The 27,276-nt window shown below is 36.3% G+C and overlaps 1 protein-coding gene across 1 annotated transcript; it reads right to left on the bottom strand.

The window, feature by feature from the left end:
• Window positions 1-1,779: 1,779 nt before the first annotated feature.
• lpar1 (lysophosphatidic acid receptor 1) lies at window positions 1,780-26,359 on the bottom strand. Its single transcript, XM_027140974.2, has 3 exons — window positions 26,066-26,359; window positions 14,135-14,886; window positions 1,780-3,923 (listed from the first exon to the last, which is right to left on the bottom strand). Exons 2-3 carry the CDS (start codon window positions 14,868-14,870, stop codon window positions 3,625-3,627), a joined length of 1,035 nt encoding a protein of 344 aa, XP_026996775.1. The 5' UTR covers window positions 14,871-14,886; window positions 26,066-26,359; the 3' UTR covers window positions 1,780-3,624.
• Between the last annotated feature and the right edge of the window lie 917 nt (window positions 26,360-27,276).

Genomic DNA, 27,276 nt, shown 5'->3' with positions numbered 1-27,276 from the left:
CAATATTTCTATATTCAAAGGTGATTTTTTTCTTTTACAGACAAGTTGGTTCATTGTGACTCCTCACCAACCTCAACGTTATAGCGCCATTGGGAATTTACGCTAACTCAGCTATTCCGTCCAGCTTTCTCACTTCATCGTCTGTAAGCGGCTTCGTAATGATTAACATCAATATTTCCATCAATGGCGTCATACGCAAAATCTTGTAGATCTCTAAATAGCTGAGTTTCAACCCATAACTCAACCCAAAATAATTACGTGGCCAATTGAGGTGCTTAGGTCCATTACACAGATTGTGCACCGAGTGAAAAAACTTCCTTTCAAAGCCAGAGTTAAACCTTGTAATACAAAGTCCCTGGAAATGACAGGAAGTATGGCTATCTCTTAGAAAAACTCAAGGAATTCCATGTTCAGTATCAAATATTACTCAAGAGCAACACAAACACGTAGGAATGCCGGATCCAGCTGCTCCGATTTAGGGACTTGACATTTTCCACCAGCAAGTTGTCCTCAGATACTCAGTTGCTCTATATTTCACATACCATGAATTTTCTCCATAATGTGTGGTATGTTTCCTATAGCGAATCCACAAACACAACCAGAGGGTTTCCCTGTCTTTTTCTGTGAGACAATGTTGGAAAGTGGTTGTGCTCAAAATGGTGTAATATCCCTCTCACTCAGCACCCACTGTCTGCTCTGCTTTGGACACAGGAACTTCCTGTCAGTCTGGAGGAAAACTGGAAAACTAAACTGTTTTATTGCCATGGGCAGTCTAGTGAAGGACAAAATGGACATGTGGCCTAAATGTGTCGCCTACAGGCTATGCATTGAACTAGCATTTAACAGCAGTACATTTTGTATACTGTATCTGATATTTCCATCTGTCTTGGTTCAGTATACACGAGTATACATTTACACATTCTTTCTTCATTTTCCAGGAAAAAAGATGCTAATATACAGCAATGTATTAAATGAAGTAGGTGAACATTTTAGTGTCTAAATTTAACTAAAGCAGGAAAGCGTCAGTTAATTTTCTTTTAAACAAGCACCTGATGATTATGATAAAAAAAAATATATATATGTTTGACTCTTTTGTAAAGTATCTGTGCGAACCAGTGCCTTTTTTTAGTCACTTACTATTACCATAAAAGGTGTTTTCTTGGTATTAGATTTCAGACTTTTAGCCTTTTCCTTTTTCAGCTAAAAAAGTTTTATTCTTGGCTGTTGTTGGACGTTTCTGAACATTTTTAGCTGAAGGTTTTTGGTTAACGGATGCTAACTAATGTTAGGTAAGAAATATATACCATACTAGATTTTATTTCACATAACTTTTAAAATAACTTTGCAGGTACCTTTCTGAGTAATTAAGGGCAGTATTTTGAGAACAGCATTGAGATATTACTAATGTTTAGATGGCTTGAAGGACAAAGGCTTTCTGTGGGGCCAGTTAATATCGCAGACTTCAAAATATGGTAATTGTCAATCATTCCAGCTCCATGTGTTGATTGCTTTATTTGCCATTTTACTGAAATAAATGAGACTGTTCTGCTTTTTGGTTATATGTTGTGATAATTTGGTTATATTTTGTGATTTTTTGAGCAGCATACACTCTTGTTCATTTCAGAGCACTTACAGGTCTTAATGTAAAGGTCTGAATTTCAACCTGTGATGTTCTCCAACTCTGGAAAAGACACAACTCAATATTGAAAGTTGATGATATTTCCAATAATAAATAATCAAAAAAAAATTATAAAAAAGGATGAAGAAATCTTTTAGAAATAAAATGTGATATCATACAAGTTTATTTTAAGAAAACTGGCAGGTTGTCACTCATACCATACAGAATTTAGGCTTGACCATGGAAGAAAGAAGTATTTTGGGTGAGATTAAAATCATATGAAATAAACATGAAAACTGTGTGTTTTAGATAAATCATAAAGAGGGAGAGAAATAAACCAACAGTCCATAACTGAGGTTATGGACTACATAACCTCAGTTATGGATACAGCAATATCACCCAATTAGATACAAGGGCTTTTTTTTGGCTATATTCCAGGTAAAGGGCATGGAAATGGCATATCCAAGAAAAATAACCTATTATATCTGTAAAAACTAGTAGGACTTTGCATTGTATGATGTTTTCCTGTAATATTTATTAGCAAAGTTAGTATCCACTGTATTTGAAACCGTTTGCAGTTTCCATCCACTGCTAAACAGGTCTTCACCTAAAATTCATTAATGCAAAATAGTAAATATGTTTACCTCCAAGTTAAACATTTAAAAAATAATTTAAGTGTTAAAGCAGGATACAACTGGGAGCAAAAACAGAGAAAAAGGTCACTTAATCCTTAAAAATAAAGATTCCCTTTTTGACTAACATTGAATATATACATATATTATATACATACTGTACATACAGACCAACATACACTGATCATTTAATTTCTCTTATGTCATGTCATAAGATACATTTCATGGTGCTTATGACTGTGGCACAAGAAAAAATAAATTAGGCCCTGGCTCCTGGACATGAACAATATCACACCATAAACAGGGTTTTCAGGAAATCTGATCTAATCCACTTCTCGTTGACAGTTTATACTAAGACCAGTTTGAGTGTGTGTGTGTGTGTGTGTGTGTGTGTGTGTGTGTGTGTGTGTGTGTGTGTGTGTGTGTGTGTGTGTGTGTGTGTGTGCGAGCGCACTATACTGTTGTTAGCCAAGTAATAGCCATTTATCTGTGAAACCTGGAAGTCCTTAAAAGAAACAAGAAATCCCAAATTATCTTGATTTTAAAAAAAAAAAAAAAAAAAAAGGCATTTGTGACTTTATAATGTGGTGACAGTCCATGAAATTGATTCCCTGAAAAGAAATGGCTCATACATGTAAGTGGTCGTTGATTTAAAAAACAAAACAAAACAAAATAATAAAAAAAAAACATAAAGAGCTACCCAATTCTGAACTAGGAGATACTGAAATGATGCTCAAATGAAACATGAGCACTGTCTGATACTGTTATGGTGGAACACCTAAGAACAATCCATCATGCCACTAAAGCTTTAGATGATTCAAGTTATTTAAGGAATTCTCCTCAGCTCCCATGTGAAAGCTTTTACTACCATTGTTTCTTTCTTTTCTAGATGTCCTTAGCATATATCCAATTACTCTGTATACAAGTGTAGTGAAAAGTCAGTGATGCAACAGACCAAATGAGATACACATCTTCTTCAGATTAGCTGGCAACAAAATTGTGCCATTAATCAGTGGTCTCAGAAGTGCACTGCTTACCTCTATAGTGCAAAAGCCTAAGCGAAAAGGTTAATAGGATTTTTTTTATTAATACTGAGAACAACCCATAACTTACTGGGTAGTACAAAAATCTAAATTCATGGAAAGTTGACCTAACAATTACCAGTTTTGGAAATCATTATTCTACCCTAATCCCTTGCAATGTAATTCTGTCATTAAATACTAAATATATTGTCACTAAAATTAGAACATGTAAAAAAAAATAGGTTTTTTTTTTTTTTTTTTTGGTAATACAAATGCCTCCTGTGTAGCTCTGAGAGCTTTTTCCAGTCCTGGGTTTGATCCCGATAGTGCCAGCTGCGTTCTTCTGCTGTGTTCAGACCACCGAGTGGTCATTATTGTGTGGAGACAGGACTGTGTGGTTGAGGGAGGAAGCTGAGCGATCTGAACCTTCCACTGTACCGTTTATGTTCTCCTGCCTCTGGCAGCACAAGATCTGCTTGAATGTAATGCTCATCTCCTTATCCCGGTAGGAGTAGATGATTGGGTTCATGGCCGAGTTAAACTCAGCTAAGAGGAGGAAGAACTTCTCGAAAGTCAGCACATTGCATTCTTCACAGAAAACGTCAAGCAACAGAAGAACTAAACCAGGCGTCCAGCACACGATAAAAGCACCTGGGGAAGGGAGACAGAATGATATCATTAATTACAAGGAATTTTTTTTTTTGGAAACTAATGTATCATATAACAATCAGATTCCTGCATCATCAGGTAAAAATGCACATTCAGAACATTATTATTCTGAAATATATTTGAAAAGGACACAAAACATAATATGTGGCCTGAAATAAAATATAAGGAATATATATACCTAGTTCTAAAAGGTGACCATTGTTCCTCCCATCATGAAACTACCCCTGTCTGTCATAGCACCATACTTGAAAAAAACTGCTAAATTGTTATCCATGACAACTATTTTGCAAATTCTGAGGTGTCCTTTTAATAAGTGGAACAGGAAGAAACTTTTGTCAGGTTTTATCAAATCCAGAGGTCAGATATTTCTGGGAATATTTCAACATGTCGTTTACATTCTTGCAGCATTCACATAACATCTCCACATTAATATACAGCTCAGAAACACGCTTAACAAATCAGTGACACTGTTTTCAGCTGCCATTTCTCAGTGTGTGTTGAAAAAGGATAAACATTTTGGCTACAGATGTTATTTTGCAATCAAGAGTGATATTCACAAAACGCCTGGTTTTCTTTTAGAGAACACAGCTGTACTTGCGTACTTTACATCACTTGAAAGTTATGTAGAGACTCTCAGGAGTTAGATAAACTGCAAAGGGACGGTTCCATGACTCGGCCACGTTTTGCTCTTTATGAACAAACTCAACAGGAAAGGAATACAGTCTCTAGAGGTAGGGTGGGTGCTTTTGGTACTTTAATTTTATTTGTGTTCAAATACATGCATGCATGTGTGTGTGTGTGTGTGTGTGTGTGTGTGTGTGTGTGTGTGTGTGTGTGTGTGTGTGTGTGTGTGTGTGTGTGTGTGTGTGTGTGTGTGTGCATGCATGGTATGGGAAATAAATGATATATGGATATAGCATTAATATATATGTTGCTGGTGATTAGGCAAAAGAAAAAATTGTAAATTAGCAAGTGTTTCTATTACGTCAGGATTTAGTCAGCATAGAAATATAATTACTATTTAATAATGAGTTACCTGCCTTGTTACACTTCTGTTACACTAATGATACCAATCCATTCCCTGTGTTAATTTGAAATATGATTACGATAACAGGAAATGCTGACAGATGTCGCAGGGCATGTTTTTAGAGCAAATTGTATTTCCTGCTGTTTATTAAATAGTATTACTGTGAGCAATGTGTTTACCGCGAGTGTAAATCCAGACACGATTACATTTGGGCTTTGAGTAGTGAAATGGACCTTGTTATTTTGCAGTAAAGTAAAGTAGACTTTAAAGATAAATCATATCTTCTCTGAAGCTCCAAGTAAAACCTAAATGTTAGTGAACCTTGAAATTAGTACCCCATTGGAATAATACATGATTGTTTTGCTTGAACACCTTTTGAGCAAACTGTCTGTGAATTTGTTTGGATCAGCTTATTAAGACCTAACCTCGGTTTGAGGAAAGAAAAAAAAAAATCTTCTGACACCATGATGTTGTAACATGGAAGCCAACACAGGAGGAGTCTGGTTTGATTTGAGCATCGTTCTTCTCTGGAGACCATCTTTTCCACTTTCAAGCTGAGAATGGATTTATATGTTGGGAACTTCTCAAAGGCTTGCATTGACTCCAAGCAAGACATCATATGTGTTAACACAAAGACTTTGCTGTTCAGGCTCATATAATCCAGGTCGGCAAATTCAAACGTGATATACTACTGCGTTGAATGCTGGTTCTTTCATGGTTCAAGTTGTAATGTTCCATGGTCCTTGACACACATAAATAAGGTTCTGTGTTCCTGTGAAAAGCTTCCTGGCTCACTTCCTATCCATATGCAGCAGTATTGTGGAACAAAATGTCAGTCCTCCAAGACCATGGAACAACCAAAGCTGAGTTTACTACAGACAATGGAAAGCCTCAAATCCATAAAAAACTGCAACTCATATCAGCTTGTATACTGTTAGTAAGTATCAGCATATAAACATAGTAAAGTTTATAACATCTGTAAGGATAAAGTAGGGGGTGAAGACACTATGCTGTAAAAAAAAAAATACAGGTGTGAATGTTAGTGAGGTGTGGAGTCTGGTCTTTGTGTGCCTCGTAACTTGCCTAAATAGACTTCATCATGATTGGTGTGAGAGCTACAGGATGGTAGACAGGAGAGTGTTGACACCTTTGACGCTTTGAGGATTGTTAATGATGATTGTGTTGGTCTTGCAGAGAGGCCTGCTATAAAGAACCGCTTGTGTCAGGGGCTGGGGAGGGGTTACTGTGACCAACAAGACAAAAGCGAACATTGTTAGCGCCATTTTTAAATCATGTTAAATCAGGATTTGCCATGTTTGGATGCCGATGTAGGATCGCAAAGCCATGAGCATTAACAGTAAAGCAACATGTGCCATTGGTGTGAGCCGGTGATGTGAAGTTGTGTTCGTGTTTGCGCTGCTGTGCTAACGTTGCTGTATAACGTTGTATTCAGTGACGTAAGACTTGGCTCTGTGATGGCTCTCTAGCCCATAGAATAGAATTCCCTCGAAAAAAGGCAAACCGGCACCAACACTAGCTCTGAACCAGCACCCGGTTCTTTCTGGTGGAAAGGGGGCAATGGCGGGACAACCCACTAAGAATTCAGCCTTACCAGGCCAGGTGGAAGCTCTGCAGTTTCAATCAAATATGAAATTGCCCCCTTTTTAAATATTTTTTCAAAAAATGTTCCAGTTTCTGTGCGTTATATAGAGCATGCTGGAATGAGTATATGGAGATTTGCAGATGGTCAATTTGCAATCAGATAAAACATCTCTGGGTGATAGCATCAGATCAGAGATTGCTGCAGATCAGATATGATGTAAAAGCAACAGGCTAAAATAAGCGTTTTGGAAATATATTATATTACGATCTGGAAATTCTACATGAAAATCATATCCAGAGAAACAGGGTTCTTGGTTCATCTTTATCGGTTCTCTAACATAAATCATCAGAGATCACAGACCATTACAGAAAAACCAGCATGAGCTCACAGGTGGAAAGAACATTTACATTTATGATATTTGGCAAATGCTCTTAAGTTGAGTGACGTGCATTTATCTCATTTACAGTAAAAAACTAGCATCTAACATCTATGGAAAGACATCCATGACGTGATTCGTTGCAAAAAGCATCAGATGGCTCAAGATGATCATTATATTACTTGTCTAACAGAGAAAAGAGTATGCTTCCTATAGCTTTTTTTTAAGATTTAGAGGCAGTGTTACCATTTGTATGACCATTCTAATATAAGGTTGTGAAAAACACCAAAAATGACCCAGGACAGGGAATTATATAAAACATGCAGGAATAAGTTCAAGGACATTTTAATTCTGGAATCTGATAAAACACCTGGACTTTTGGAGGACATGTGGTCTTCCCTAAAGGCATGTCAACTTGCACTTCAAACCATGTGTAGAAGTCATTCGGTGAATCTGGAAAGAACGCATTGGGCTGTATTTTAAATTTGGTGATGGGCTAAATACCTTACCACATGTAGCATGTGTTACTAGTGTCCAGGACTGGGGCTGTCCTGAGGGCTTTCTTGTTACCTGATGTGAAGCAGCATCACAGGTTTGCAGAAGAACCTCTGCTGAGATGTACAGTATGATGCCAGTCACATCGACTATCTATTTAATTGCCTGGACATTATGCACAGTATACACAGCATGGACACCAATTTGTTAAGCCATTTTTTGTAGACAAGTCAGACATGTAATGATACCATGAAGTAACCATTGACAAGGACCCAAAGTATAACTAAGTATTCAAACAACCAGACTTTTTTGTCTGTTACTCTAGTGCACACGAATGACATCAGAAATTGTGTGGTATTCTTTATAGTCCCAGAGGAATTATAAAATAAACCACTGGCTGACTACAAAGCAGGGGTCATCAAAATCATCTGTTGGAGCTCACGCAAAAGCCCTAGAACTGTCAAGATTGCCCTCATGGTGATAGATCAAAGTGGTATGAGATATGATTTAGAATTTGTCAGCACTCTAACAACAGAAAAATGGGTGAATAGGGTTTTTGGTTTCTCAGAAGGTACTGAATGCAGACATGGATTGAGGAAAGTACAGAGGTGCAGATCAGTAGGAGGGAATAATGAAGTGTCAGTGAGAATTGCAATACCTGTGAAAGTACTTAGCAAACGGCCAGCCATTTGTTGTAAACTACCCCTTCAGACTGTGTCTTTCTGAAAGCATTGCTCAAATTGCTTACATACAGCGGTCAAGAGCGGACTTCAATCACTCTGGGTGATAGCAGCCAAGCTGAGAAATCTGCAGACCAGATATGGTGTGAAAGCAACAGGCTAAAAGAAGAGCTCTGAAAATGTATCTTAATCTTATAAGAATTGGTTCTTGGAAATTATACATTAAAAACATGTCCACAGGAATTACTATTGATTCATAAATCCTCAGAGAGCACTAGATCAACACTACAATAGAAATACCAGTGTGAGCTCATAGGTAGGAAGTAAATAAATAAAAATACAAGATTACATTTAGATGATTTAGTGATTCCATGTGTACAATCATTCTGATATAAGGTTGTGAAAAACACCAGCATGACACAGTGGCTCATTTTCTGGCCAATTCCCATCTTTAAATATGGGAATTTCACTAGTAATACATTTTAGTCAGATTTTTTTTCCCCCTACTCATTTACTTCTCTTTTCATCATTAATTCTAGATAAAATTCCATTAAGAAATTCAGTACTAAAAGCTTCAGAGTGCCCAAGAACCTTGTTATATTTCCTGTCTACTAGAGAACGAAGCATGCTGTCTATAACCTCTTTTTATCAGCTCATTTGTGTTGATATGTGGATTAATCCGTATCTTGGATGCCTGAGACAAGCAGATTTTGTGCTTTTGTGCTTTTACTTTTTTTTTCTTCAGTAGATTCAGTGGGCTAGGGGTTACTTGATTTTTTCTTCATACAATTAGACAGTGGTGTAGTCTAGTTTTTTGTAGTGAGTATACTGTGATTTTCCCCCCCTCCCAGCCTCCCATCCTAGACGCACCCATCCTAGAGCGACACCCCATAGGCACCACCACACTCACTAATGCATAAAATATGCATCTACATGTAATTTAGAGCATTATTAAAGACTGCTTATGTGTTATCAACATTCTAATTTCTTATAAGCAACAAAAGACAGTCAGCTGATAAAACCTGTGCTCCAGGTCCCATATTCATATAACATGAATAAATGAATAAATGTGGCTAAATGTAGCTCTTAAAGGTAAAGTTCAGACAAAAATGAAAATTGTGTTATTTCCTCACCCTCAATTTGTTCCAAAACTGTATAAGTTTCTTTCTTCTGTTTAACACAAAAGATGATATTTTGAAAAATGACACAATTTTCATTTTTGGGTGAACTTTATACCTTTAAGAGCTACATTTAGCCTCAAATGTTATATGAATATGGGACATGGAGCACAGGTTTTATCAGCTGTCAATTTTCAATATACATTTAAGAGTGAACAATAAACATTTGTTCAGTTTTATCATCAACACTCTTTCATTGCAGAATATTATGAAGTGAATGAACTGGTAGTTTACAAAGCTTTCCAAATACATTTGTACTCGTGCTGTGGGTGAAATGTCAGTTTGAGTCTGCTTTCGTTTCATATCTTCTTTTATATTAGTTAGTTAATTTCTAATTTGCGCCAAAAAAACACCACCAAGCAACTAATTTTCCTCCTTGGTAGGTGACGTCAGATCAGGTCACAGCCCACAGAAGCCCCAATGGTCCAAAAACGTTAGTGATTCGCAATCACAACCACAGTCTGTGTTCGCAACACGAACGGGGTGAATTTATGAATGAAAGTTCTGTCACAAAACGATATTGTTACGTATCCTCACGCTTTTTAAGTGGGTATACGGAAATCCTTGGCCTTTCCTAGTGGGTATACGGCGTATACCTGCGTATCACGTAGACTACACCACTGCAATTAGAAAATAATTAGAGAAAGAATATGGTTAGCGTAGCTCCAGTGACTTCTGCAAAACTTTACATTTATGGTGTGTGTTTTTATACATTTGCTGCATGATTGCACTTAACTTGCCATATCTTATTATGTTATGGTAGCTACCAATTTTTTTTCCAAAGCAAAACCATAACCCAGGACTGGGCAACACAGCTATCACTTGCCCGGTGTGTTAGCTAATGGATTTTTGAGTAGTCCACCCTGAGACCTGGAAGGCAATCCACACTTCAGAGTGTTGAAGTCGCTTCAATCGTTTTTATGTGTATTTCAACATTAATCTTCAGATTATCTGCAAAAACCACCTTCATATGTTTGCACAGAAGTCGACATTTAAATATATCCAATACCCCATACATTTTTAGTTACTTAATGTTGACCAAATGACCCAAGCATGTTTGTTTGTGGGGAAACCCTGGGACCGCAGGACTAGAACAGAGAGATTCTTGTTCACAAATCTCTATTAACACAGGATGGTTGTGCAGCGGGAACCTCACAGCTCTGGGGCTCAATCCTAAATGTAAATGTGTGTGCGTATGTGTGTGAAGGTGTGCTGATGTGGACTGTGAGGATGATCAGGATTAATCCAAAACCCCTCGATGGACTAATTCTTCTAAGACAGTTGCAAGAAGGATTTAAATAAAAGCATAAGATTTAAAGCATAACTTATTAACTGATTAACCAAATATTAAACAAAAGTTTATTTTAATGTACGTGATATGTTAATATCCAACAGCTAATTAACATTTACTCTTCTTTTTTTTACTGTGGATGTGTCTTTAAAGGTGGTCTAATGGATGGACATGAAGTGCATTATGTACACAAATAAAATTATTATATTTTTTTTAAATAAACATATATACTTGAAAATACGTTTAGGCACGGTGGATTAGCGTTTAGCATGTTTGCCTCACACCTCCTGGGTTAGGGTTGGTTTCCTGTCTCCATCCTTCAGGGGTTCCACCAGATACTCTTGTTTTCTCACTTAGTCCAAAGTCATGCATGGTGGGCTGACTGCCATCTCTAAATTGCTGTAGTGTGTGTGAGTGTTTGTGTGTGATTTTGTGTGATTGTGTGTATGACTGTGGCACCACATGCAGGGTGTCCAGTTAAATTCTTAGCATGTTTGTATGGATTCTCCAGTTTCCTTCCGCCTCTCAAAAACATGGAAGTACGTGAACTTGTTTAGTGGATCGGCCTTGACCCTGACCAAGCAATTGCTGAAGCTGAATGAATCCATATTTATGTAAAATAAACAATGATGTAGCCTTGTCAGACTTTTTTTAAACTTCAGGAAGGTTTCACTTTCCAAGTTTAATGTGGCACGAGTGCATAACATGGCTGATGTCAATGCTCTGTGTTCTGTCAGTGGGACTATACAATTTCAGGTAAATAAATATTTAATACAAATATTGAACGATGCATTTAAAGGGACTTGACAGTTCTAAGAGCAGTCTAAGTAACATTATACTTCAGTCTTGACAATCATGAGGTCTTCTAAAGATCAGCTTATACTTGAGAAATGTGAGACTTTGAAGCAGTGGAAATGTGGTAATGAGCTGCTCTACATGGAGCTGAATGAAGAATGGCTGAGCGTTCTGAGCCGTCGCTGGCTGCATTCATTTAACATCTACATAACTTTCATATGGCTCTAAGCCACAAACACACAGACACACAGACACACAGACACACACACACACACACACACACACAGCTACATTATAATGGTATTAGAGCGCTCTTATCTGAGGAGTGCCAGCACTACCTAAGAACCGTATCAGTTCCTGTCCTGCTCTACTGCTCTGCACTTTCCCCAGAGCCTCATGTTGAGCCCCATACGTTTTTAACAACAACATCACTGTTTCCTGCTGGCTCTGGGTCTCTGAGCCCTGAGTGAGGTTCTTTCTCTGAGGTTGGCTGGGGTAAAGCAGCAAGGCATGACGCTAACACAGTGCAAGGCAAACACTGGAACTGGCGACAAGATCGGGGGACCACAGACCTTTAGCTGTATACCACTCAACGACTGCATTGTTCTGTCACTCATGTGCTGGCACGACTGTATAATAAGATAACATACTTGTTTGAAGCATGACCTATGGGCATAGGTATAAATAAGAAGAAAAAAAAATCAAAGTTATATTTTAAAAGTTTGAAAATAATTAAATTGTAAAAGTCCAATGTAGGCAAACAAAATAAAAAAATTTTATGCAGACTTTGATGAAGCAATCTCTTATTTATTTAAAATTTATTATTAAAAATATTTACTATCCTAACTCAGCTAATCAACACTATATAAACATCTACCCAAAATCTGTCAAGGTTCAGCGTTGCCAAAAACAAACAGGAATAAAGAGTAAACAATTGAATTTAGTAACATTATTATTATTATTATTATTATTATTATTATTATTAGTAGTAGTAGTAGTAGTAGTAGTAGTAGTAGTAGTATTGTTATTATGTTATGTTATGTTAATACACAACTACAAATAATATTTAAAACAGTGAGAAAACTATATTTTTAATATTAATTGAAAAATGTAATAATATTTCTTAATCTTTTTCTAAACAAAATGAATGTTCTGTGTCTACATTAACATAACACTTAAAAACTACAATGTAATAAATGTGAATTATGAAATAAATGTCTTTTTTTGTATTTAAAAAGCTACTATATATATATATATATATATATATATATATATATATATATATATATATATATATATGTATATGTATACATATACATATACATATATATATATATATATATATATATATATATATATATATATATATATATATATATATATATATATATATATATGTAAGGTAATATAATATCTATTATACCTCCAAATATCCAAACATAATTTATCACAATTTAAAATATCAAATTGGGTCTCATGTTATTAAACATTGTGTTGTGAAAAAGATTTTCTTTTTACAAAATGTAGAATTCTTCAGGTGTGATGTATCAGACCTGTATGTCTAAACATCTTTATGAAGTTCACAGGATAAGCATTAAGTAGAATGAGGACACTGAATTGAACAGTTAAACACAGACAAGGTCACAGTTCAGCAGGAAGCATGCACATGGAAATCTTTGCACAGTGTACGGTGAGAACTGCCATGAAGGATGATAAAGACACCCCAAGGACAAATCTCTATGACAATGTGATAAAATGACAATGCAGTGACCAAAAGATGGCTCCATAAAAATGATATTATTAGCAGAATTCTAATGCTTTGTGGAAGATGCTATTTAAAATCTAAAATTAGGCACTTTTTTCTCACCAGGGATTTTACTTTCTACTGAGGAGAATTTTACCTTCTGAATATTACCTGCAACTCAATAGTTTATTTTACTACAAATTTCAGTGCTTTTCAGTCTTTCAGAACATCCAGGACAGCAGTCATTTTGTCATACAGTACTTTCAATATTCTATTGATAATTTTTAGTACTGAATATGTGCAGTATCTCCAGTTATACCTCTTTATGACAACACAACTATTTACATCTTTTTATACATGTCTAAACTTTATTGTATATACGTGCTCAAAGCACTTTGTAGGCACATGATAGTAAACATGAAACATGAAACTTGTAAGTTAGCTAATATGGGTTTGAAGTAATTAGTAAAAATGATGAGAGAAAAAAACGATAATCAAGGTAAATTTGTACATTTTCAAGTGTTAAATTTCCAAAAGTAAAGCTACCAATGCTTTTTTTGAATCCATATTTAGCTAATCTCTCACAATTTCCATATCAATTGTGGCTAGTTCTAATAATGCAGTGAGCTGTTAGCCTAGCCTTTCTTAAATGTGACTAGAAAAAATAAGGAAAACAAACACAGAAAAATGGTGACAAATATTTCTCAGAGCACCATTAAATGAATGCAGGATGAAGAGATTAAAATGGTAATCATAAAATTTGTTGGAAAACCGTTTACTTGGCTTTGGTTCAGTTCCCATGAAATTGGGACAAAATACAAATTCTAACTGATTGCACAGGATTTTGTATGAATGGTGTAGTACTAGTTTGGCTGCTAATGTTTTTTCCTTATCCAAACATTAAACGTTTGGCATCAATTGTATAAATATGAACACCTACTAATTAAATTTTAGGCAAACCTACTGAAAACTGGCATAACTGGTGAGTGAAAAGAGACACTTACCAAGGACAATCACTACTGTCTTCAGCAAGCTCATCATGGTGTCTCTGTTGCGCCTCTGACCTGAACTGTGGCGCGACATTCTCATGGTGCGCTGGCGGACATACATGAATATGTGGGCATAAAGCACTACCATGACCACAAAGGTCACCAGGTTGAAGATGGCCCAGAAGACGAGGTACGAATTACTGTAGAGTGGCGCCATATTGGAGCAGGTTTTGATAGCACAGATACAGTTCCAGCCCACACTTGGGATGGCACCCATGACAATCGACATAGTCCAGATGATTACGATAACAACAACCACACGTCGGTTGCTCATGCGGGTATGAAGTTGCATGCGGAAGACTGTTATGTGGCGCTCGATGGCGATGGCTAGCAAGTTGGCTACAGAGGCCGTCAGGCTTGTGTCGATCAGACCCTGGCGTAGTAACCATGTACTGACAGTTAGCCGGCGTGTGTTGGGCCCAGTGTTGAACATCAAATAAAAATAAGCAAGTCCGGCAAAAAAATCTGCTGCTGCTAGGTTAGCCATGAGATAATAGATGGGAAAATGAAATCTGCGGTTGATGTAAATGGCCACCATCACCAGGAGGTTAGCAAGCATGATAAAGATGCATACTGTAAGCCCAAGTCCCATCACCAGTTTGCTGACTGTATTCCACTCCTTGGCCAGGTACTTTCCACTTTCGTTGTAAAAGAAGGCAATGCTTTCATTGTAGTAACACTGTCCATCCATCTTGAAAGTTATACTTCTGTAAAAAAAACAAAACAAACAGACTATTTAGAGTCAGTTCACGTTTTTATTGAAATTAAAGTGCCATTGAAATGGACTGAAAACCAAGCCTTGGCCAAGACTCAAGATTTTGGAAAGAGGAATGAATGCAAAGACACACACAAAGTGGACGAGTACAGACAAATTTCACAGTTTCCCTGGAAATTTTACCCGGAAAATGGAATTAAGTATATCTGCAAGACACACTTTTATCATTTGAAAAAAAAACCCAAAACAAAACAGTGGCTTATTTGTGCGCACAGCACCAAGAGGGCCATAAAACACCAATTTTAATTTCATGGGGACTTTCATGGTGACTAACATCATATAAGAGTTCTTATAAAGATCTGGATGTTATAAACTAGTGCTTTTGGATTATTCATGAATAATGTGCTTCAGTAAAATCTTTTTCAGTGATTTAAGCTCATACTGTAAAATCCATTCTGAAAGACACTGGACTACAGTTGGGCATTTTAAAAAAGCTTGCATTATTCAGCATCTACAGAGACCACGAACAAACACTGTTGAACCCTGGGTTATAAAATGAACTCAGATGGATATTAAACAGACACAAACATTTTGGCATCTGCACAAATTCTCCTCAATGCATGAGGAAATTTTCTTCAAATGTATGCCTCGTTCTATATTGAAAATAAAGAAAGAGATGACTAACCTAACAAGCTTCAACAAAGAAGCAAACCAAAAAGTGGAGGCTTGTGAAGATGCAGAAAAGTCATCGCTCTGTTACTGTTACACTTTTTTAAACTATTAGTCTCATCATTGCTAAAACTCCATTGAATTAGCTGACACTCTTTTCCAAAACACCTCACACAGGAAATGTGTTCATGTAATTTAAGCATTGAATGGATCTGTTGGGGATTTTTCCTTTCCTTTCCTTTTTAAGATAAGACACTTGAATTGATTTACACTACATTGCCAAATGTTTGTGGACATCTGACCGTAGCACTCATACTTCCTTTTTGTAGATTACATTTCACAATGATTCCCCATTTTCTGTTACTAGAGTTTGGAGCATAGCTGTGGGGATTTGTGTTCATCCAGCCACAAGGGCATCAGTGATGTCAAGCACTGATGTGGATGTTGGGGTCCAGTCAGCATTCTAGTTCATACCAAAGGTGTTCAGTGAGGTTGAACTCAGAGTTCTTGTGTTCTTCTATGCCAAATTTAGCAACCATGTCTTCATGGCACTTGCTTTGTGCACAAGAGCTTTGCCATGCTAGAAAAGTTTTGGACCTCACAGTTTAAGGAAAGGAAACCCCATTCTCTATGATTGTGTGCTTCTCATTTTTTGGAAACAGTCTGAAGGAGAACCACATATTACATTTAACAGACACCCTAATACAGGATGGCTTACATTTTTATTTCACTTTATACAACTGAGAGTTAAGGGCCTCGATCAGGGGGCCAACATCGGCATCATGGTGGACCTGGGATTTGAACTCATAACCTTTTAGACTACTGATTTTAATTAAACTTTTGTGAATTTGCATCATGTATATTGTATCAGTAGTCCAACAAATGAACCACTAAGCTACCACATCCCCCATATGGGTGTGATATTCAGTGTCTACATAATCAAACAAAGCATTAAAAATGTTATATACAGGATACAAATATACATGATGCAAATTCACAAAAGATTAAAGTAAAGTGAGTTCACTGAGAGGTTTTTCTTAAATCTGCTTTATTTATTTATTTATTTACAATTCTTTTTTTTAAATCACTACTATTAAGCCCCTACTACTAAGCTACTACACAAATTCTTTGTCTATCACATAAACCGTTTCACACTCATCTTTGTCTGTTATCAGCTGTTTAGAACTAAAAAGTCAAGTAAAAGTCAATGACTTTTTTTTCTCCACTGCCTTTTTTTTGTGTAGCCTCAGTAGTGCTGGTGAAACAGATGCTGTCATTGTATGTACGTTTGATCGTTCAGCCTCTGGCTTGTGATTTCATTGAGCTGAAACCTCTGAACAGAACACAGTTTGTGCTTTAATATCTGTGAACTTCCTTTTGCTTTCAACAAATGAGTGTTAGGAGAAAGAGTATGTGTCTGTCCATCCTACCCCCCCACCCCCACCCACCCCTCCATCACACTGACGAGACCACCCAGCACTGTGGTAAACCGCAGCTTTAGAATTATCACAGGATCCATTCTGTATGGATAAATAGACACTGAAGTAAAATGCTACCAGGCCTGTATATCAGCTTAATAATTTTAAAGCTGTATGTGTCATTATTGCTATGAACCATCCGTGACCTACAATTGGTGTTAGATTAGTGTATAAACTGATAAAAACATTACATCCTCATAGGCGTTAATAGTATGAATACCAAATTGAGTCAGCAAGGAGGGTTCTAATATTTTCTCTGGAGGATAATCTGCATCTCATCATGTCCTTAATCATTCCACAATGTGCTTCCAAAGTCATATCTAATGCTAAAGCTAAAGCTAGCTAAAATAGTTATAGACAAATATCAGTTGGCTGACTTAATTATATATAACCCTGTCAGTGACATCCATAGTTTTGCAAACATTTTTACAATTTTATCTGATGATTTACAGAGATACAAATAAACATGAGTTGCTTTTATATGTTTAGTTTTCTGCTGAAAAATCTAGCTTGTTTTTTTTTTGGGGACAAAAATCAAACAACCATTTGTAAATTCATTTTGTGACATGATAATAGAACAAATTGGGTGGTTTAGTAAAATGGTCATGAAAAAAGGATTTAAAACACATTACTGAAATTCCATGGCTATGTGTCAATTTATTGTGAAACATACTGTACAAGACTAGAACCTTGGGCTGAAATAAAACGTGCAAGAGTGTAAACTGTATAAAGTGTAAGGGCTGCGGTAGAACATTGTTGTTAATAATTATTGCAAGACCTTGCCAATGAGTCCTCTGGCCAACTCCCAAATGCAATATTGAATGCTGTGATGAGCCTGAACAATCTCAGATGCAACACATAAGTGTTCCTGTATGTGGAAAAATCATGTCATTGACGTGATCCAACAAATGGAAATAATTTGGTGAAAATCAGGCAGGCCGTGTCACATCAATAGTTTAATATACTTCAAGGCTTATTGTAATTACAATTTATGAACATGACCACAGTATGATATCGTTTCCAGGTCACGCATACATTATCTACTTCCACTTATCTATGCACATTGTTAAAAATAATAACCCCTGTATCCCCTGTATGTTAGCTATTTAATATCCTTAAGCATGTTCTGAAACCTAACACCAACAAGAGGAAGTCAGTATGGGCAGTCAAGAGTTGGCATGCAACACTAAGCACAGGCATCTTCTCAAAATGTTCTCGCTCTCCGTCAGGTTGTGAGAAAGCAAAAGGCACAAAGCTCGAACCGTTTGAGAACACAATGAGGCCATTGTTCAGGACACAGGCAGTAAAAAGTAACAGAAAAGTATTTCACAATGAATAAATTGTGTGGACGACCCTGGTGAGGCAGCGCACGTTAGCGAATTTCAAATAAAAATATGTGTTTAATTTACCAGGCTAATTAAATACGTCATTTAAAGGAAGTTCGAAATCTGCATGGAGTTTTTTGCAATGGCTGTTAGTTTGGGACTCCACAGCTATATGAATACTGACCAAGTGATTAAAAAGCTGTAGGAATACACAAATACACCTCAAAAAACAGGAATTCTTTTTCCATTTTGAGCACAAACATTGCCTGCAACTTCATATGATTAAAATGATTTTTCTCATGCTATACCTTTATGTAAGAAAATTAAAATACAACTAGACAACCAGCAATGAATCTAAGTCATTTCAGAGATGTGGAAAAACTGTTGGATTATTTTTGGCTGAGCTACTTGCGTAATTCCATGCTAGTGCAAAGAAGTAAAACGCAAGTATCTTTATGTGTGTGCAGACTATGGAAAACTGTCAAAGGTCCACTGTTGCTGAGTTCTAGCAAAAAAAAACCTCAACCAACAATAAAAAAAACATATAGGATATAAACCAAATATAGGATTTTTCTTGCTTTCAAATACTAGAAAATGGGTGTTGTATAGCATATGTGAAGCATATTTCATCTAAACATCATCAGGGCTCTCAAGTTTTGAAGACCCCCCCCCCCCCCCCCCACAGTAGACACAGTATTTGTTTAATTTCCATTTATTAATTTGTGTGCGCACGTGTGTGTGTGTGTGTGTGTGTGTGTGTGTGTGTGTGTGTGTGTGTGTGTGTGTGTGTGAGTGTGAGAGAGAGAGAGAGAGAGAGAGAGAGAGAGAGAGAGAGAGAGAGAGAGAGAGACACTATGACTGGTGGTGTTTATTGTAAGTGTTTGTTGCCATTTTGGACTCCTTTATCATTTGTAATGTTGCTAATTTAAAACAGTTCGGCTCAAGCCCAGCCATTTTTAGTGTCATGATTGAGGACAATGTTTCAAACCGACCATCGAAAATACCCTCTCTAATGAATGTTTTTTTTCCATTGGTTGTTGCGTTAAATCTTAACCAGATAGTGCTATTTTCTGATTGGCTATTGTGTAGCGTCTTTTTTTGTTTTGCTGATAAGTGTCAGGCTCGACTAAGAACTGAGACGCGTTTGATTCCTGCCCGGTTCCATAGAGACAGCGGTGCGGACTGATACATTTTCGGTGCTACGGTTTATTAAATATATGATAAATAGTCAAAAAGTTTTTCTGCATGAGAAATACGATGTGTGGCGGGAGAGCATGACAAAAGACCAAAATGCGTCACTCTCAATGCGTGACACTTGACAGCCCTGCATCATGGACACAACAACATGTCTTAACATGACTGAAATCTTGCTAGTGAAGTGCGATTTCCTCACACAGTGAATATCATGATATGATTGTTCATTTGTGGGTTAGCTACCTACCCTACTGAAATGGAATTAAGCTTCATTTATTCGGTTTGTAATCAGACACTGACAGTCAAATGATCTGTTTTGCTAGCGCACTGCTATAAGTTTACTTTCACAAAATGAAAACATTTTAGTTAAATAAAAGTCAAACAGAAAAAATCTGAATTTCCCCATGTTGAGTGTTTTCCCAGGTCACAACACACTTTGTACCTTTAATAAACATAGAAAGTGTTAATATTTCTTTGCCCCAAAGTAACATACTGTAGGGCTCTTTCCATGAAGAAATGACAAGAACTAAAATACCATCGTTAATTAGATACCTTATTAAATTTTCTCCAGTTTGTCATGAAAAACTCTTTTAAAAAAAAACATTTTCACGGCAAGAACTTTTCCTGAGCCCAGAAGAAGCTTTTGTCATTTCTGTTATTTTACAGAACAATCACGTTCTCTCTAGTGTCATGACCTCAAAACATTTAGTACAATACTAGACCTTAATCTGGGCCAATAGTCAATTTGACTCATTCAGAATTTCCAAAAAACTAGCAAAATAGATGCTCAACCTGAAACATCTCCACAGAAAGATGAGTCTCCTCACTCCAGAATTTAGCAAGTAACATCAGTTCAACATTTTCAACAAAGGAGCCCTTCTTAACTTGAATGAGTCATGCTGTATATAGAAGTATTGGCTCTAAATTTAGCAATACACAGATTTACTAGCGTGTTAATTCAATAACATCATAGCAACTTGCAGGCATGGATGGGCCATGAGTGTTTTTTATCCATACTTTGTAGCTTAAATACACAAATACAAAAACGATATAGTTTGAAGTTAACATAATGGTTAATTCAGTGGTATAAATAGGGTACTACTGTTATCTATATTTTCACCTTAGCCAGAAGTACATCTTGAATAAGTGAGAATAAGGAGAGACTTATAGATCAAATCTTAGGACAAGCTCCAGCTAGCAGAATTCCTGATAATTTCCTGCCAATGTTTATGTGCCTGACAAGTGATCCTACACTGATTTCCCATTAAATATCTCAGCAGATAGAAGATAGATCCTCAGTTCACAACCAGTTTTGTGCATTTATATACTACTGGGTAGGTCAGACAGAAGGAATTCAGCATACAATGTTTTAAGATTGAAATAAGATAAGAAAACAAATGATTTGAGCAAGACAGAGCAGAAAACTGTTAAACCCAATTCCTGCCCCACATCCACATGTTTACTTCAATGTTATTTGTACTTTCATTTTCTTTTTTGCATACTCAGTGCTTGCTCAGGGAGAAAGTCAGCCAATCATTTTCCACTACTCCATGATGACCTCTTACTCAGCAGTATAACTGTGGAATTATTTTCAAACACAACAGTAACCCTGTGAGTAATATCGCTGTATCACAATCATACAGCAACAGATACTCCAGGAGCATTTATTGTTTAAAAGCAAACACACTTTGGACTGCTCTTAAAAATAATTACACAGTATGTGCTGTGTGAGACGTTGGTTTCAAATCATCCGTCATAATGACTAGATTTATTCTGTGTTATACCACAGTGCTGGTGAAAAAAAAAAGGTAAAAATGGTTTCTTTAATGTTCTTTATTATGGAAAAAAAATTGGTATAAAGCTCTGGTATAAGTGGAATAAAATGCAAAAGGTGCTGTTATTATAATATAATCAAATTAATTGTGGTATAATTATCTCTGATCCACAGCTCCATCACTGATTTGTTTTTTCCTATAACAACATGCCTTTAAGCTCTGTACTCCTATGCATTAATTGTTATTGTAAGAATATTAAGAGATGAATTGAAAGTTTATCAGACATTACATCACTATAGAAACAAAAAATGATGCAAAACAAAAAAGTATAAATAAACCCAAACCTCAAGTTTCCTGTGTTGACTGAGAGACCATGCTAAAATAACAATGAGTATTTTTAAAAAGGTTTTTGCTTCATGACCTGAAACTAAAAAGAGAAACCATGCACACATGTGGATGTGCAGACCCACATGCTTCTAATGTGTCACTGCACAGAACAAGCATTTATCAGTTACAAGCAAGTCTTAAACCACTTAAGGAAACAAAATGCTCCTTTCCTGAACCATTAAAAATGTCTTCAGATATTATACACAGTCAATCTAGTGGAATGTACATCAGGATTGTTAATACACCCAGTAAAGTGTTGATTCATGCCAGTCTAGGATTCCTTTGTATTGACAGATCTAGTTTAAGTGCCAGACAAATAAAATTGAAGCAAGCTGTGAAAAACTGTTTTTCTACTTGGGCTCCAGACGTTCAACATCACACGAAAACAATGATATCTGCATGGACCTTCACTGATAGAAAAGATTCCACATTAACATTAACACTGAATTTCACTTAGTATCTGCATAATTAACAAAAACGTCATTGGCTGACTAATGAAATTTGCGTGTGTCTGTATCCTTTGTTTATTGCTTTTTGGACAGATAACCACCCACTGACATCTGCCTTACAAATAAACGAGTGTATGTGTAGCATGTGTCAGCCTTCTACAACGTGGCTGTCCTTCTTTACCATGTGATGAGTAGAAACTTGTCAGAAAAACAAAAAACATCTTACAACAATCACTTCACATTCAAATAAAGAACTCTTAGTGCCACTATGGGTGTGATTTGGTATCATATAAAAACGGATTAGGAGATCAGAGACGAAAGAATGACTATAGGATAAAAAATATATACTGGTATCAGAAAAAAATACAGTATATGGCAAAATGTTTGTGCACAGCTGACCATCACACTTCGCTGGGTCTTCCTCAAACTGAAAATTTCATATATCCACAAACCTTTGGTCCTGTAGAGTATCGGTGCAAGAATGGAAAATCAAAGAATTGCAAGACGATTTAAAGTTATAATAAATGTCACAAGAAAATCTGATTCACATATCAAAATGTATAGCTTGACTGACCTGCATATATACATTTACAAGAAATGTGTAATCTTTAATTATGCACTAATCTTCCTTTAAAACTTTATTCGGTCCCATCTTGGTTGTCATTTTATGAAGTTATTATAAAGTAGCACAGGATGTGGCATTAACACATAACCTTAGAGATGCTATTACAGGAAGTCTTGATATATGGCAACTTGCATCAAGCAGTACTATAACAAATAATACTGTTTGGACTTATCAGCCATTATCATCACCACATAGCTCCCACACATTCCAAATCCAAATCCCAAATTTAGCCATAAAGATCACAATAAACTGGTTTATTTATACCCAGCTGACAAAGGCAACACACACGGAGACCACATAATAAAACAAACCATTTACTGTGGCAGGTTGTGACTACATGGCCTGGCCCTTAGGGACTCATTTTTTTTTAAAGCACACCACTCCTTTAATTGAAGGGCACTAAACACATTTCATTTTTCCAGTCAGCACAGTACAGGAAGGGCAGGACAGTTGCACCCTACCTAACCTGAGAGATGACAATGAAATGTGTTCGTGTTTTTTTTGTTTTTCTTTTCCTGTCTAGCTAACACCAGCCCATTTTTTTCATTAAAACGATTCTTGGCAACTAAAAATGGCATCATTATTAAAGCACACAATGAATACAATAGATCATTTTTATTTATTGCAGAAGCTCTATATAGAATTGTGCCTGTAACTATAAGAACTTTGTCGGAGATTAATTCAACTTTCATGATGTAATGGCTGTGAATGTACTCTTAGTGATCTTTAAGCTGCTTACTTACATAGTAGGCGATGTTTATAGAAGTCTCCATGCAATTCTGCTAAATTGCAAACACACATTGAAATCACTATGTTTTCCGGCAAAGCAAAAAAAAAAAAACTGAAATGACTACGTACCCATAAAGATCTACTCATTAGACATATCTAAATTAAAATGTCAGTCCTTCACTTAGGTCTCCACCTACTTGTAAAGTGAAAGGGTTTGGGTTTAAGAGTCTCTAATGAAGCTAGCCTGCCTTTTTTTAACATAAGAACCATGTCTCTGGATTTCATTGGAAGTGCATCTGTGGTGCATTAATCAAAAGATGAGATACTATGTACTTCATAAAAAGATGAAGGCGAGCTTAGCCTTGATGTAATTATAGTTACTATTGTGACCAGATGACACAAATAAAACCAATAAGCAATGATAACAGGTCTTGGATAAATGCTCAAAGAGAGACTAAAAATATGCAGGGGGTGGCACAGGGAGGGAAGCAGGTACCAAACTGTACTTTTCCTTGTTGCTGGGGTGGTGCCATCAATGGTTCATATTTTATGTCATGAGTGTGTATCTTTAACTTAGGAAGGTTTATTTAGTGAGCCTTTAATTATCTCACACAGTAATACTTTAAAGCTACACCAGTAATACTTAAGGTCCAATTATCAACCTTAAATATAATATAAATACACACTATAGTCACTTTTCCAGGAAAGATACATACTGAAAATGCAAAAGATGAAGGGATACTACAAGGAATGAAGGAAAAGTAGTTCCAAGAATGTAAAAAAGTCCTGACCAGACCAATCCAGGCCTTAAAATATATCTCAGATGTCTAATTATTGTATTCTAATGTAGTTTGTATTATTGATCAGCATTTTATCAATGACTAGCATTTTTTTATAAAATCCCCTGAGCACTAAGATACAAACTTGGCATGAATAATAATCTTATACTTGTAGATTTGAAATAACATTATACTCCAATACTATGCCTATCTCCAGTAATATTAATATTGTATTGTAGTTCTAATGTGAATATGCAAGTTTCTGCTGTATCACATGTGACGCTGCTGTTTGGAGGCGTGGTTATAGAAGCCAAGACGTTACTAAGCAACTACTTCAAAGCAGCTAGATCAATGTGTCCATCTGTTGGAATGGCCTTGAACTTGAATGTATGCTAATAATAATAAAAATAAATAAATAAATAAATAATAAAACTAATACCACAAATAAATAAATAAATAAATAAATAAATAAATAAATAATTTTAGCAAATATATGTAATGTCAAAAATAATAGTAATTATTATAAAATACATTATAAAAAAAGTGGTTCCGATCAAATGTATATTATATTACTAAATTGAGCAATCGAGTTTTTAATTAAAAAATTAAATAAAAAAAAAAGGAAGGTCAGAAGTACAGGAATATGGGTGTATGCATGTGGACGTGTCTCAAGAGGGATGTGGTGGAGTGCAGCCCTCCACCCAGAAGGGCGCTACATTACTCTATGGAAGGCGGGTACACTGGGCTTGGTCCAAACCCAGTCCTCATGGTTCAGTTTACTATCACGCTAAGCGAGTCTGCCCTGCCTTACACAATAGCAATAAGAATTTAAAACTGAAAAAAAAAAATGCAAAAACCTGTTTATTCCAAGTTTAGCCCTGAAGTCTTTTGCGTAATAGTTTTATATACATTTTTTGTATTTTGTATTTTTAATCTTTTTTGAGAATAACACTGTTTACAACAGGACATTTTGGCGTTTCATCAAAACATCTGGGGAAACACATTGAAGATGTGATGCTGAAGCGCTTTGTTCATTAAGTTCACCGCAGGAGAGCTGGAATGACGCTCAGCAGCACAAACTGCGTCCCAAAACATCCGACCTTATTTATTCATTGTTTTAATATGTACAGGAACCTCTGCTCTGACAACCTATGCTGTCATTAGTGAGTGATAAACATTTTAAGCCTGACATAATCACTGTTAGAGAGTGTAATAAATAAGACTTCGTTTTTGTGCATCTCTCTCTCTCTCTCTCTCTCTCTCTCTCTCTCTCTCTCTCTCTCTCTCTCTCTCTCTCTCTCTCTCTCTCTCTCTCTCTCTCTCCGTGTGTGCCACGCGTTATCACCACCACAGCCCGGAGGTTGGACTGTACTCCTCTACCCTGGCCACTCAACAGTTTATTTTACACCCACAATAAAAGGAAAAGGTTCCTGGAACATCATTTATGTGTAGTTGTTTTTATTTTAGGTTGTAAAAGTGCTTCCAGGAATCTTGCTACAGAGATTCTTGAACCACGAATAATTCCAAAATGAACCTCACTTTCCACTTGAGCCACCAAAGACACCACTAAGTGAATTTTTAGAGCATTACGCACGCTTTAAGCACAAATTATAACATTCCCACTAGGCTATACATGAAATCACATGGTCTATCTGTCACCTAAAGCAATCAACATGCTTACTGTGTGCTAAAAACACCAATTCGGGAGAAGTATTCTTGTGGAGTTTGTAACTTGTAAGAGTTAAAGAGTGCGTAACTTACAGCTGGAGCGCTTCCAGAAATGATCCGTTTGATTATATGAATAACTCCAAAAGTTTGTCCCAGCAAGATCAATTGAGGTCCGTTTCTTAAAAAAATAATTAAGAAAAGAAAAAAGAAGTATCAAGGACTGAAAGAAGGTTTTGCGTCGTTAAGTCCACAAATATGTTGCGTGTTCATTTTACATCCAAGGAAATAATGCGCATGAGACGCGTTTGGACCAGTGATCCACCTTTCCGTTAGATTAACACAGCAGAAAAAAACGCTGCAGTCCGGAGAGCGCGCAGAGTCTGTCCGTGACGTCACGCGACACACACACACACACACACACACACACACACACACACTCTCTCTCTCTCTCTCTCTCTCTCTCTCTCTCTCTCTCTCTCTCTCTCTCTCTCTCTCTCTCTCCGTGGAAAATTGAAAACACATTGTCACTTCTCAGAGTTGAAAACGGGACAGTTATAAATGAACAGCTTTCTAGCTTTAAAACTGTTAATCAAAAGCTATATTTTCAACAAGATTTTATTATTATTATTATTATTATTATTATTATTATTATTATTATTATTTCTGTTTTCTTTTTTTTTCTCTTTTTTTTCTTTACAGAAAAATGATTACAGTGCTGCTTACTATGAAATTCCAACTATGATATTATTGGTTAACCTGCTTGTGTAGTCTGTATGTGTCTGTGGGTAGGCAATCTGCATGAGTGATTCAAGCCACTGTTAATTAAAACAGGCCTGACCTGTAATAGTCTAACCCTAAATCTAACTTTAAACACACCTAACCTAAAACACTCTGTGCATCCCTCCTTCTGGTTACTCTTTCATAAGAGAGTCAAAAGCTATAGTGGAAATTTTTTAACTATCCCTGTCATCACAGGCACATCATACCTATGTATAATTTAAATTGCTTTTTGTTGGGGTAAGAAAACATCAGAAAACTACACACAAATAACACAACCCAGAACCACCTGAACTGTCTGAATTGAAGTGAAGCATTGGTGCTACAGATAAAATAGTACGATCCAAATATTATTCATTCATTCATTCATTCATTTTCTACCGCTTATCCGAACTTCTCGGGTCACGGGGAGCCGTGTCATCGGGCATCAAGGCAGGATACAACCTGGACAGAGTCCAAATATTATTATTATATATAAAAATAATATTATATTATTAGTCTCTTAAATCACAAGTAAAGCACCTTCA

This window comes from Tachysurus fulvidraco, chromosome 20 (genome assembly GCF_022655615.1).
Source record: "Tachysurus fulvidraco isolate hzauxx_2018 chromosome 20, HZAU_PFXX_2.0, whole genome shotgun sequence".
In the NCBI taxonomy this organism is placed as follows: Eukaryota; Metazoa; Chordata; class Actinopteri; order Siluriformes; family Bagridae; genus Tachysurus; species Tachysurus fulvidraco.
Note: the sequence above shows the minus strand (reverse complement) of the source record. Positions and strands in the feature narration are given on the sequence as shown.